Raw genomic sequence first — 14,693 nt, 5'->3', positions numbered from 1 at the left:
TTAAGATAGTGTTTTGTGTCTGAGTTAGTGGAATTGCCAATATGAATACTGAAGTTGCCAGAGATGATAAAAATTTCCATTGACTACAACTGCATTGACAGCAGCTGAGCAAATTCATCTAGAAAACCTTTTTTTTTTAGCTTAGGGGGGTGATACACTGTAAGTAGCAGGATAGGAAATACAGATTTAACAACCATAGCTATACATTGAAAAGTTGAGAAATCACTAAGAGCAACAATTTTACAGTTTAAGTCAGTACAGAGAGCAGCAATACCCCCTTGTCAAGTCAGGTCTCAGTGACCAGAATACAGTCAAGTTTATTGGCTCATATGATGTCATTAACAAGGGAGATTTTGTTAGCTAAAGATCTCACATTGAGCAGTGCCATTTTCAAGGCACATGTAGAGGCGTTGGTGACAGACTTAGATGTAGCAGGTTTAATATGAGTACGATTTTCTACATGAGTGCCATGATGGTTCACAGATTGTTTGATTTTACAATCTGCCTGCTGCCGATCCAGACTGGGATTAACCCAGGCGAAGGACAATCTGACTGACAGGCAGAGTCATAAAAGGATATGATTTATGAAGCCGACCAGGCCTCTTGAGTGTTTTAGATAAATCTATTGTATTTTAAACATAAAATAATGATCCCAATCAGTTCCACACAATGAGGTAAAATGATTTTTAACTGAAAAAGAGAAAAGAGTTAGCATGGGATTTATATTTCTTATCAGCCAGTAGAAAATAGTAGATTACTTTCTTTCAAAAAGTCACTAAAACAAAACTTTATGAATCTCACAAAGATTTTACTGTTACAAGGCTGTTTTAACTATTTTTGAAATGCTGACATTTTGGAGATATGATTTTGTTGTACATGTGTTGGCTTAGACAACAAAAACATCTCTTTTTTTCTGTGACAGTACTTTGGAGAGTGAGAGCAGGAAGAGGGAGAGATGAACAGAGACAGGAAGAGACAGAGACAGAGTCAGAGAGCGAAAGTAAGATATATAGATATAAGACATGCACTATATCAGCCTACATGTGGTTTTGCAGGGTTTGTAGTCCTGCAGCCCAGTAAGGGAACCTATCTATCTGTAGCTGATCTAAGCATGCACTGAGATGTCCTTGACATTCTTTGCCAGAGGTAACATCAGCCTGGATTCCAATTAACCTGTCTCATACGTGAAGACAAGCTGCTCTAGCCCTCTGTGTGCATTCCTCCTCCCCTTGTTATGATGGATTGATCCTGCTTGGAGTGTGCTCACCAACTATAGATATGTGCGGAGAAGACAATGCAACATGGAATAAGCGGGGGCACCCTTGAAGCATTTCACTTTAAGGTGAAGTCAGTATGTGCGTTACACAATGCACATATATGTGGAAATCTAAGGATTCATGATGAGGTCAACTTTAAATTAAGTGTGCATACACTATATAGTATTTCTGGCAGTGGTCCAGTAATATGTCACTCAAAAATTCAAACAATATACCCTCTCTATAAAATCATAAAGTGCAACCAGTTGACATTTAACTTATTTGAGTTTTCTTTAGATTCTTTTGACAGCATTCATTCTTGCAGAGTGATGGCAAGTTCTTGCAAGGAAGTCACATCTGCAGGAATATGTGGGATTACACTTGAATTGTCCAACGGCTATAAAGAACTAAGTTGTACTGACTCCACTGAGCACTGGTGAAAACATCAACTCTGCTTTCTTTCTGTTCTGCTATCTTTGACCAACTTCTAACTTCTGCCCTTCTCATCTTCAGTGCCTCTCATCTTTGCTTCTTTGTTTAAAAGAATAGATGGATATCACCTTATCCCCAGCATCTGGCCAGCTGAGGCACAGTTGCCAAAACAAGCTAAGCATTTAACTGAGATTTCCTCTTCCTCTCTGTCTGACTGACTGGTGCACTTTCCCAGAGTGCTCTTGTTAGCATGTACTTCACATTATATTTGCATTTGACATATTTAAAGCCTTCCCTGATGGACCAGAGATGAGAGCACTGAGAGGACAAAAGATGGGTATGTGGAGTGGCAACGAAAGTTGAGAGGCTATTTAAGCTGCTTCTACATGCATTCTGAGGCCTAGAGAGCAAGAATAGACATGTTGAGGAAGAAGGCTAAAAAAAAAAAAGAAAAAGAAAAGAAGAGCAAGCAAAGAGGAGCTCCTTTTTGCAGCCAAGGTCCCTATCGGAAAAATGCAGTGCCTGTGTCCTGCTTGGTAACTAAATGATGAAAACTACTTTTGAATATGGTGCCGTCCTTCCCAGCAGTGTGTTCAACAAGTCAAATCAATAAGACTAGGTCAAAACATAGTATATGGCTGGACTGTGTATGAAACGCTAAAGGGCTTTAAATGTATACGTTGCCCGGTTACCATCAGACACAGACATCGTCTGCATTTGTAAGATGTTTGTTTTATGTACGTTTATTTATTTGTATAGAACTTTTCATACAGTAGTTGTAACTGAAGGTCTAATTTTATGTCCCAATACTGCTTTTGGTTCAACTCAGGGTATCTGCCTGTATCATTCAGCAGATACACTGATCCAATACCAGTGCTCTCTTTTTTGCAGATTTAAAATCTGTTTTATCTCACTGCATGGAACTCATTAGGATGATTTTTATGTTAGGTAACAAGAGGCCAGAGATTGCTAAAAGATGAGTCAGCGACTCATCATGACAGAATTATTGTTATGGATAGCTACAACTCTGAAAATTATGATGACATTGACAACGTGGATTAGTCATGTCTGGTTGATACATGACTTGCTTAATTACATAAGTATCCGTGCTGATACTGATGCAGTGGATTGGATGGATGCATATGTTAGGAACATTATGTAAGTGAAACTATGTTAAATCTGGCAGTAGAAACAATAGCAAATATATCAATAGCATCACCACTCCATTATTCATTGAAGCAGAGAAGCAGACATCACTCACTAGTATTTCATCTTTCTACTGGCTGAGGCTAGAGGCAATCAAAAGATTATAAATAGTCAATTACACTGTAGATATAGTTACAGGGTCAAAGGACAGAGATCAGTTCAGTTGTCATTAGGACAAAATAAATGGGAAAGGCTTTGATATCAAAGAGTAAGAATCTTAAAGCTAATGTCAAGTTATGCAACAGGTTTCTGCTGTTTACCTTGGACTAGGTAGTCTTCTTCTCCAGAGAGTACTGCTGAGCATACCGACAGGAGCAGGAGAAAGTTCCACCTAGGGTGACATACAAACACAAATTAGTGTAGGGAAATAATAACAGGTACGTTTATTTTAACAACGATGTGTATGGCAATTACTGTAAGATAATAATTATGATCACTATTCTGCTACACTGATGAGCATTTTTCCCTGAGCAAATACCAATATAAACACACACATATGGATAATTTAGAGTGTCTAGTCGCCTTGTGTGTTGCAACCCTGGGAGGAAACCAGAGCTCCAAGAGGAAACCAGAAGTAAATAGAAGGGATAAAGGAACATGATAACTATAGACATAGAAGGTCAGGGCAGGACATTCATGACTGGTCCTTCTTGCTGTGAAGCAACACTGCTAACCACTTAACAACATCTTCAGCCTTTTCTCGTCCAATTACAATCATGATATTATAGTTTAAGTTCGGTTCTATCGATTAGTTGTTTGGTCAATTAAATGCCAAAAAAGGTGAAAAATGTCATTCACTGTTTCTCAAAGCCCAAGCTGACGTCCTCAAATGTCTTGTTTTGTCCCGACCAGTAGTACACAACCCAAAGATACTCAATTTACTATCAGAGAACACTAAAGAAACCAGACAATATTCACATTTGAGAGGCTGGACTCAGAACAATTTGGCAACTAATCAATTAACTACCAAATCATTGTAGCTCTATATAGTTTATACAAGGAATTACAGTTCATCATAAATAAGCATTTTCACTATGTATGTCAAAGGACAGATATGAGTACACTACATCCTGACTACATGCTGATTATCCTACACTGAGTGTGTAGTCACGGCATACAAATAAGGAAGATAACATAAGGAGAAATCTGCAGTTAGGAGCACAAGATCTTTTTCTACAAAGGCCTTGAGGTGACGAAAGTCACACTATTTGAGACAGTGGAGGTTGTAAACATTTCTTGCAGCAGAAGTAGGCAATGTGTATAGAAAGTGTAAGAATAGGCACTCAAGATAGAATAACAGAGAGGGCTGTAAGGGCTGGAAGAAACAGACTTGTTGCCATAGCAGAAAAAGCACAAGTGTAGCTAGTTAACGACCAGCAGTAATGATGGTGCTCTGTTCCATTAAGTGTGCCAGTAAGCCATACCGTCAAACCACCATGCACAATACGGGGCCTGGCACTGAAACACCTTAATGGAAAGCAGTCATTATAAACATTATCAGCTACACCTGTGTTTGCTAAAATTTCCACCACGAAAAAGGTCAGTAAAGCATGAAACTTCTACACTTGTTTGAAGTCTGCTCCATAACACCACATAAACAGAGTTTAGGCCACCTCACTTTTCCTTAAAATAGAAAGAACATTAACATTAGCCAGCCTTGGAGTAAGACCTTAATGGTCAATAATTGAACGTTAACTGTCGTCCAAACCATAGCAAAAAGAATGTGCTAGCTAAGCTAATATTAGTTGTGAACATTAAGTTATTGTTAATATCAATTTTGGATCAAAGTCAGATTGTTACAGTGTTAGCTAGGATGGTATTTGCATACAAGTCCTCACCCTTAGTTAGTTTTAATGATGTTACATTGTTAATGATGCCACAGTTAACCGTTAACAGTAGGTTAACAGTAATTTATATCTTGCGCAACGTTTCATGACACTGGCACATCATGTTATCACACCATGGGCCCAAACTTCAAACCTGTTAAAACACCATGGGCAAAACAAAGGAAAAAACACCAACTTCACAAACTATTTATAGTATATATTTTGAGGTATTCTGTATCCTGTGCAATATGAAATTGTATGTATGTATGTATGTTATACATAAGTAACTGTATTTATAGGCCTAATAGGATTAGGATTAGGCTACCAAAGTTGTGAATTTACTGGGCTACAATCAACCCATAACTTTCAACAAAAATAAAAAAACAATTGTTTTGTTATTTTTAGGTCATACAGCCATACAACTTTGTAGTTTCAATTCTGTATCCCACAAACACATGTTCTTAATGGCTTAAACAATAAACCTAGTGGATTAATCAATTTGTCAATCAACAGAAATTCTACAACACTCAATTAATTGTTTAAATCATTTGTTTTAAAAAAAGGCTCCAGATTTTCAAATGTGATTACTTTGTGGTTTTCCTCTGTTGAAAACTTTCGGGTTTTGGACTGTTGGCTGTGCAAAACAAGCCTCATATGAGCTCTGTGTACTTGCACTTGAACTTTGCATTTTTTAGTATTTTCCTTTCATTTTGCAGACTGAAAATGATCACTAGATTAATTGACAGTGAAAATAATTGATGGTTGCAGCTGTAGTCAATTGTGAGTTTAAATAAGTAGTTGGAACATGTAATGCAACCTGACTCCTCTGTTTACGAAGACGTTCTGCTGTGACATATTTATGTCTGAAAATGTGGTGAGAAGTCACGTATTTTCATGTGCAAAGATCTTAAAAGGGGGTGTCAACCAGACTTTTATGATACACAGGAGATAATGATCTACTCATATATCCAGAAAAGACTAATAGCAACAAATTCCATATACATGATAACAGGGATCTGTCTACAAAATACTGTATATCTAACATAGCAATGTAAAAACCTCATTTTCAAATCATACTGAAAACAACTGAATGAAGACACAACATATAACTGTGAAAGTATCACTTAAAATTAAAAGAAACATTTAACTTAACTTAAAAAAACACACATTTCAGAACATTTCTTTTTGATTTCAAACAGTAATGATCACACATGGAGATACAAGAACCTACATTGCTTATACTGCATATGGTGACCTCACTTAGTAATGGCTGAAAGAGTCTTTGACCCACACTGACCTCACCTCTAGGTGGCACTGCCCACCATATAGCTACTGCAGAGGAACAGCATGCACTGTATACAATCAGTAAAGGCCAAAAAATGTACATCAACTCACAGGAGAGTACATTTACACTTTGCATTAACATGTGTTTAAGATATCCACATATAGATCACATGTTAATACCATGTGTAAATGGCGTACATGTGAATTAACACTCAATATCACATTGTTTCATTGTTCTCATTTCCATACACACCATCCACACTTGTTTTGTCAAATGTACAGAGGCACCACGGTTAAAACATATAACCACTGAAAATTTGGTATCTTCAGCTCAGTTTAGCTGTAAAAAACTATTTATTTGAGATTGGAGAGTGTAAAGTCAGTTTTTACCTCAATAAACTACACATGCAGAGGCCAGGGATTGCACAGACCACCAAGCTCCTGCATGTCTTTACTCACATTTTTAACCTGTGTCCCTCAAACTGTAGCAAAGATGAACATCTTTGTTGGTATCCTATCGATACGGTATAATGTCAATAACCAGTTTTGTAACTTCAATGCAAATATATTAACATGAGCGGTGTCTCTAACCACAGAAAATGCACCAGTTTTTGTGCTGAACCAAACCATCCATATAGACATACTGTGAGGACAATATACTAATGAAAACAATAGGAAATTTTGCATTACAGTAAGTTTTAGTTTAGTTTTTTTGTGTCTTTAAATGTTTTGGTGCAGAATTGTATGTTGTTCATACTAAAGGTGAGGGTGAGAGGAAGGGGTTATTTGTCATGTTGTCCTCTGGTGTCAGTCAGTCAAATCAAAAAATAACTATATGAAGTAATATCTGGCAAACGTGGGAAAATGTATATACAAACAGCTCTACTGTAATAAGAGCATTCAACAGCAGTCCAAGTCACTGATATGTAATTACTTTTCTCCTATAACTATAATCCACAACAGAGGATTTATCATCTAAAGCTTCAAAGCATACTCTACTCTGTGCATTCAATCCAAATCAATCACATCAACAGCCTTGTACACAGTAACAGCTGCTGACACAACTTGAAGTGGTTTCCAACAACTGGTGTGATGATTTTCAACACTGACAAAGAATGACGGTAATACAAAAGCCTTAAGGAGACAGCAGTCCTGCTATTTTCATATGCAGTTACATAAGCCTACCAAAAAGACTGGCATCAATCACAGCGTGCTGTCGCATCTTAAACCTTCAGGGATTGTTATTTGAGTGTGATAGCTACAAACAGCATGGGCGCTGCCTTACAAACATCTCTCCTTAACCCAGCGAAGACCAGTGTTTGTGTGGCCCTGTTTGACTGAGAGGCACAGACAGGCAGTCATGTTTGTTTTCCCAGAGCAATGTGGCCCTGTACACTTGAGCTAAAGAAAGACAGAGAAAGAGAAGCAGACGCGGAAGAAATAGATAGAGATAGAGAGAAGGAAGAAGAGAGAGAAGGAGAGAGAAGAAGACCATGAAATAAAAATGGAAAGAAAGAGACTGACTGCGAGTAGAAAACACAGTGAGCCCTGTCACCTGTTCTCCATCGAGAAAGTGGTGTGACATTCCATGGCCGGGAACATAGACATATGCCCAAAGCAGGAAAAGGCAATAGGGGAAAATGAAAGGAGAATAAATGAATACAATCATCCATCTGTTGAGAGGATAAAACTGATAAGCCAATGAGTAACTGTTTCTGCTTAAAAGTTGGCAGGGTTTAAATAGTAGACCAAAAGAGAAGAAAAAAAACCTAAATATAACACTTAACATTCCCTTTTGGAGTGTCAAGAAGGGCCATCTGATGCTGATTCAGACAGCTTTTTCTGCCTGTCTGTCACACAGTCTCCCTGTTCAGGGCTATTTAAGGCATCCCTGAGGCTCTGCCACCAGACAGACCTGGGTCATTGCTTCAGCACATCTATAGTGACATAAGTGGTGGGAATTTTCCAGCGCCCTAAACCTCCCATTTGCCATATGAAAAACTTTTTATATATGTCATTAGATTTGGTGTTTTTCAAGCTTTTTATCTTATTATATGAAAACAGGAAGGAAGTGAAGGGACTGAGGTGGACATATATCCACAACATAGGCCACATGGTGTCCACCACAGCCTGTGGATCACTATTGATGTTAATTATCACGTTAGCTATTGATTCTGTATGAAATCTTGAGGCAAATCCCTGTCTAAGTGACAGCACACTATGACATGCTTCCCAGTCCTTGCAGTTAATGGAAAAGGCGGCTGAAAGCAAGACAAAGCTCCCCAAACACTGCTCTGTTGACTAAGGGAAATACCACTATGTGGGGAGTGGGTGTCATGTCAAGACTATAAATAATCACAATTTAAAACTCCCCTCTGCAATGAATCATACCAGCAGTAACAGATCTTGCCTTTCTCCCCTCAAAATTAGCTTGGATCCCTAACAATGGTTCATTCAACTAAGGAAAAGGCCGGGAGGCAAATGGAGAGGCATAGTGCTCAATTTGGCTTGGCAAATAAGAGCAAACTCACTTAAGGTCTGTTTACAATACTCATAAGGAAAGGGAAACAATTTTCTTACGTTCATCATTGATTTCTCTCAGGGGGTGACTTTGTGAGCAGTGACATTCACAGTATACTGTTTACATGTCTAATTTGGCAGGACACTGACCAAATCCATTAGTGGCAACAAAGCATGCAAAGCTGTTAATCTACCCAAACAACTCCCTACTGTTTAACTTCTTGAAGGAATAAACAAAAAGAAAAGGGTACTAATAAAATTGCCCTTAGGCTGTTTGGGAGTAAAAATTGCACACAAAGCCAACAGCAGCAAAGTTCTGCTACTTTATTTTGCCTTTGGCGAAAAGGTTCTCTGATTTGTAAAGACATGCTGGACCACCTAAAAAAACTTGATGGGAGTCACCTTGACTGACCCGTCCCATTTCACGCCTTCTGTTGACTTTAAAAAGATTGCTTCTGCCTTCAGAATATCACCACAGTAGATGCAGCAGTCTAGAGAAATACTCCACAAAGACTCATTTTTCAGAAAGTTGAGGTTTATAGAGCTTGACCTTGGAGCATTTGCCTAACCTCCACACTTATATGTCCCTTTGGCAACTATGTGGGTCTGCTGAGCCCAAGTTTTAAATGGTGTGGAATTCAAAACAGAAGGACACACTTGCAGGAAACAGCACTCTGAGGAGCTATATTGAGGCTGATAATAGATATCACTTTGCAAATGGTGAGAGAAGTAAATCAGACATCTGAAAAATTACATAATTCTTATAAACAGTGTGGATCCCTCATTTTTACGGCCCAGCATTAAACACACACACTTACACACATTATTCACATGCTAAGAACAAGCGGATATTTCTCTCAATGAAAACATTTGAATTGTTATCTTCCTGCATGCTTAGCTCCTCAATCTCAACCAAAACATTCCTGGACATGAACAAGTAACTGATCCAGAGCCAATGTCTGCTCCTACTGGCTGTGTTTCACCTTCAGCACCTGTACTATATCCTGATCATAATGACTTCATTATAGAAGCACTAAGTGGGCTTGTCTCCTTCTCATGTCCAAATGGCCATCAGCGAAAATTACTAAGGCAAAGCAAGGCAAGGCAAGTTTAATTATATAGCCCATTTCAGCAAGAGGGCAATTCAAAGTGCTTCACATAAAACATGAAAAGCATCGAGACAAAGCGCAAAAGAAAGACGCTACAAAAGGACATTTGAATACAATCAAAAACAGTCATTCAATAGCCAAGAGAATAGAAAACAAAAATAAGTTAAAATAGAATAAGAATGGTATAAAATAGAAGTATAAAAGTTACAGTGCAGTGTAAGAAATGAATAATTATTTGATTTAAATTATTTTAATTGAAGTCAACAAGTTTCCAGGTTTTACTTGCCTTCTCTAGCCCTCTCTAGCCAAAGCTTGAAATGCTTTTCACAGTTGATACATTTCCAAACTACCCCAGGCAACGGATGCATAAAAATATTAACCTAAATATAATTTTCCAGATGCTTCTTGTTTGACAATGGGCCAAACGTGGCGCGTGTTTGTCTGCTCACTCAGATTGGTGGCTGGAGTCAAGAGGTCACTGCAGACCAGAGTAAAGATTGACTTAGTCCACAAGACAGCAAGCAGACAAAGGGCTGTGAGTAAACTTCCACTGGCCTTTATTGGTTTGCCCTTTTCCTGTTGCAGGAGGACCTGCAGATGTTAGAAGGGTTAAATACACTCACTCACACAGACAGGCCAAAATCCCTGCAGCCACTGGTGTGGACAAGGTGAGTATATGCAGCAAGAAGGTGGGCAAGCTGTGATCACGCTGTGCATTATTTTTCAAGGATAATTAGGCTAAAAGGGGGGAATCGATTAAGGTAGCTTTCTCCTGAAACCTTCAAAGCATCTCTCTTTGTTAAGTTAGTTCTTAACCAAGTTTTAACCAATTTTACAAGTATGATCATTAAAGGGTCAGCTCACACAAACTTTTTTTTCCACCTAGCTGCAGTGTGGTACCTTGCTGAGTTAGAAAATAGCAATTTTAATAAAAGATATTTACAGTGAGGTCAGTGAATTATCCTGAATAACCGAAATATTGTTTCTCAAAAGACATTTTGCTCGATAGTTTTTAAAATGTCTGTGTATGTTCCTCAATTTTTCAATGCTTGAGTCCCACAAATAACTTCTACTCAGCTCTATTGTAAGTGGGTGGTGGGATATGTCTTAGCAGCAGATAATAAAAGCAAATCTTACCTGCATGGCTAAACACCACTCTGACTGAGTGGGAAATTGTTTGTTTCTTGTTTTAAATTCAGCTGAAGTGCTTCTTTAAGTTTCATTAAAACCTATATCAACCAAATAGGATTAAACTGCACATATGACTCTTAAAGTCCAAAAAATATAATCATAGAGTTTAAGTAAAACATAAACAAGAATACATCAAAAACAAAAGTTGAGAAGCCATATTAAAGGTGTAAGAGTGATGGTATGACATGTAATGAAATGATAACAAGAGTTGACATGTGACATGGGAAACAATATCCCTTGTAATGTTATGAGTTTCACAATCTATGGACCGGATTGTGAACCAGTCAGATAAGAAAAGTCCCCTATATAAATATTTGTATCCTCATATAAACCTAGTCTACCTGAAGTATCCTTCTTTGAGTAAGTGTTATGACCACTATTACCAATAGTCAGTGGTTATTAATTCCCTTCTCTGGGGAGCAGTTTCCATTAATATACAAAATAACAGGGAAACCATGCATCAACACGTCAGCAACATTCATTTAAGCACAAGCAATTACCTGCACAACACTGCACAATGAATCAATCAATCAAACTAAATGTCAGTGTGTGACATCATTTAAAAAAAGGAGTGTTTTATGGACTTAAGGCAGCCACAGACAAGCTAACTTGATTTCAAACTTAACTTATAAACTAACCACCACAGGAAAACAAAGTCTGCATCATTAAGACATCTTAGATTGTATTTAACATTTTATCAGCTATTTGTATAAGTCTTCTTTAAGTCTAGACCTGTAAAATTGCATATCTCCACTTCCTGCATCATGATCTTATTGGCACTATGAGCCAGTGCTGAGGAGACAACTCAGTTAAATCTACAGTATGTGTGTCCCTGCAGCTATACAGTCCAAGCCACTGCCGGCAAAGGAGCAGCAATGCCTGCAACAGTGGGTGATTGTCTGGAGCTCAGGAGCCAGTTAACCACTGATGCATACACACTAAACTCTCTCAGTGAATTCAGGGGAGGCCACACTTGTTCTCTGTCAACTCAGTTCTCCTGTAAGGGTCTCGTTTTCACCCTCAAGGACAAAAAAAAAAAAAAAGGACCTCTCAGGATTTCAGGTCTACTTTGTCTTCCATAGCAAACACTGTCAACACAGGACAACAGAATGCATTGTAATCTCAGCTCCTTTTGAGTCGTATCTGGAAGGGATTCATAATAGAGTACAGACAACTTGGAATCACTTCTGATGGCAGAAAATACATTTCCTGTTAAATAGTCTATGGAGGCGTGCACATTTCTGTAGCGCCACTGCAGCTGAATGTGACAGGACAGCAAGACCTGCATGCTTGATGTCAAGGAGCACTTCTATGAGGAATGTTTGATTAAATATTCAAAGCCAAAATGCTTTGACGAAGTTTGATAAATTAGTTAGATAGATTAGTTAGATCTTTCAATCTAGACAGTTAATCTAACAATCGTTTCATCGCTGACATGCTCATTGCTTCCAAGCTACCCTCATTCATCCTCTGTCTTCATGGTTAAGTGTTTATTTTCTGGCTTATTATGGTTACGTGAGTGAGAGATAAATGAAAGAAAAGGAGTCAGGAGTACATGTAGATATTCAGATTATAATGTGGGAGATCCCAGGCTGCACGTTTATATCTGAACTACTTTGCTGCTGTCAACTTATCAAGATCAACCAAGAATAAATCAGCATCACTCTGACATGTTACAGTATGTTCAAAAGTTCAAACATGTATCCACAGAAAAGCACAATTATCATGTGGGAATCCCTGTGCAGCAGTGAGTCCATGTGTGCAGCTGCACTGTAGCTGATATGATTATTATGAAGAACTAAAAGATTTCAAAAACAGACTCGGACATAATGAAAATATCTTTAAAAAAGATATACACATATAAACAAAAAACAAAGATTCCTTTAGACTATTTGAATTTATCCTGATGACCAAATGAAAATACTGTAGTATTGTGTCAGTCACGTTTTGCTGGCAAAAACTTGTAGCTGCAGGAGCTATGTTTAGTGAATTGGCACCCCTGTGAGGGAAAGACGCCAAAGAAGCAGAACAGAAATTACTCCCTCAGTTCCCATTTTCAATGAAAATCTGTTCTGGGAACAGTTTCAACGACGCAAATGCGCACCTAACATCTGCATACTATTGAACCAAATGCTCACTTACGTTGCTGCCGCGGAAACGTGTCCACTCCTTGTCCGTTGAGCTCCTAAATGCATTTGTATGCATTTGTCCAGGCAGCAGAGATCTGGGTGAAAACAGAATCACACTCAAGAGGATACCTGCTCATGAGCTAACCCTTTGGTAACAGCCAAAGGACGCTTAAAGTGGACGGAGGAGTACTGCCACCTCAGTGTTTCCTCATCGTATTGTAGTCCAGAGGAGAGATCTCTCCCACTCTTTCAAACTTGAGTCTCTCAGATCCTTTGCGCTCTGCGGCGCGCAGTGATCAAGCTATTTCTATCCAAAGTGGAGACGCGCAACAGTTGCATAGAAAAAAAAAAAGTTGACTTGGAAAGCGGCTAGTCTGGCTGTCGCAGTGTCAACTTCACTGCTATGTGGGATACAGAGAGTCAGAGCTCTGCTTCTTTCAGAGCGATCTCCAACACAACGGCAGATCCAGCTCTGCGCGTCTTTACCTCCAGGCGGTGGTTTCTGCTATGTGCCGTGACTTGCACTGTTGCAAGGGGACCAGTTTTCACCCCAACACAACTCCCACCAGCTGGTGGTGTTGGATTTCACCAGTTACTGACTCGTGACATCACGGGTAGAGTTTTGGCTTGTGTTCATCAATACCCTTTGTCTACTTTGACTACTGTAAGAGCCTAAAGCGAGTACAATGCCTATATTTAGCCTACTGTATTCTCAGTAGGGCAGGGTGCATCATTAAAAAAAAAAAAGTAAGTTGCCTAAACTTGCTTGCAAAGATACACACACAGCAAGACTGAAATGAAGCCAGGAAAAATAGAAGATCAGTTGGTGAAAGTTCATGTTGTTTGCTGATGTTTACTGATGCATTGATGTTCTGGCTTAATGGCAAAAGTATCTGTTATTCAGCATAAGCCAACACATATCAAGGACTTGTAGTTATATTCTCATACTGATATACTGTAGTTAGTCTATTTGCTGAACAAATATCTATCTATAGCTACAGTATAAAGGGAGAATAGCCTCATCTAAAACATTCAAAGCACATTTGTTTTAGTTTATCAGGGGAGGACTGTATATTTTACTGATAATGTTTGATTAGCCACAGCAAATCTTACTGTGATTTGCACTTTCCTATATGAAGATCAGCACATCTTGTAAGTGATTCGGTCTTTGCGCATTGCTTTGCCTAAATATATGAATTTGTGGAGGTTACTTATGACCCTTAATGCTTCAAATGTGCAGTAAATAATGTGTAAATAATCCTATAAGAATGTATCTTTGGTGTGAAAAGATGCAACAATTTACACACAGTCCTGTCCAGGAGTATGTGGTGGTGCTGTATATAAAATAGTTCAATTGCATCTTTATTTTCTTTGGCCTGCATCCAAAGTAACTGGGTTTTAAACCAGGGCGTACTATTAACAGCACTTTAACTCATATAAAAAAGTCAGTAGTAAAAAAATAGGAAACAGGCCACCATGTGACATGATCAAGTCTGAGAATATTAAATGTAAAGGTGTCAGTATAGTGTGCCGTGTAGTTTGAGGGGTTTTGCTTTTGACCTTTGTTGTCATTGACTCTGTCGCTTCTCTAATACGAAGATGTTTAAACAAATACAAATTTGTTAGGAGTATAAACCAGTAGTGTTTACATCCTAAGCCATTTTTGTATTGGCACTGATTATATTTGGATATAAACCTTCTTTGTTTCCATGTAACCATATCTGAACACAGCAACACTGT

The 14,693-nt window shown here is 38.4% G+C and overlaps 1 protein-coding gene across 1 annotated transcript in view; it reads right to left on the bottom strand.

Moving 5' to 3' along the window:
* Window positions 1-13,596, bottom strand: part of LOC122989232 (collagen alpha-1(XXIV) chain) — a 99,863-nt gene extending 86,267 nt beyond the window's left edge. Inside the window, exons 1-2 of the mRNA XM_044361985.1 lie at window positions 12,967-13,596; window positions 3,155-3,225 (exon numbers count right to left, since the gene is read on the bottom strand). Of these exons, the coding sequence (XP_044217920.1) occupies window positions 3,155-3,225; window positions 12,967-13,019 (124 nt within the window). The 5' untranslated portion in view covers window positions 13,020-13,596. The remainder of the gene's footprint in view (window positions 1-3,154; window positions 3,226-12,966) is intronic.
* Between the last annotated feature and the right edge of the window lie 1,097 nt (window positions 13,597-14,693).

This window comes from Thunnus albacares, chromosome 9, assembly GCF_914725855.1.
Source record: "Thunnus albacares chromosome 9, fThuAlb1.1, whole genome shotgun sequence".
NCBI classification, from domain to species: Eukaryota; Metazoa; Chordata; class Actinopteri; order Scombriformes; family Scombridae; genus Thunnus; species Thunnus albacares.
Note: the sequence above shows the minus strand (reverse complement) of the source record. Positions and strands in the feature narration are given on the sequence as shown.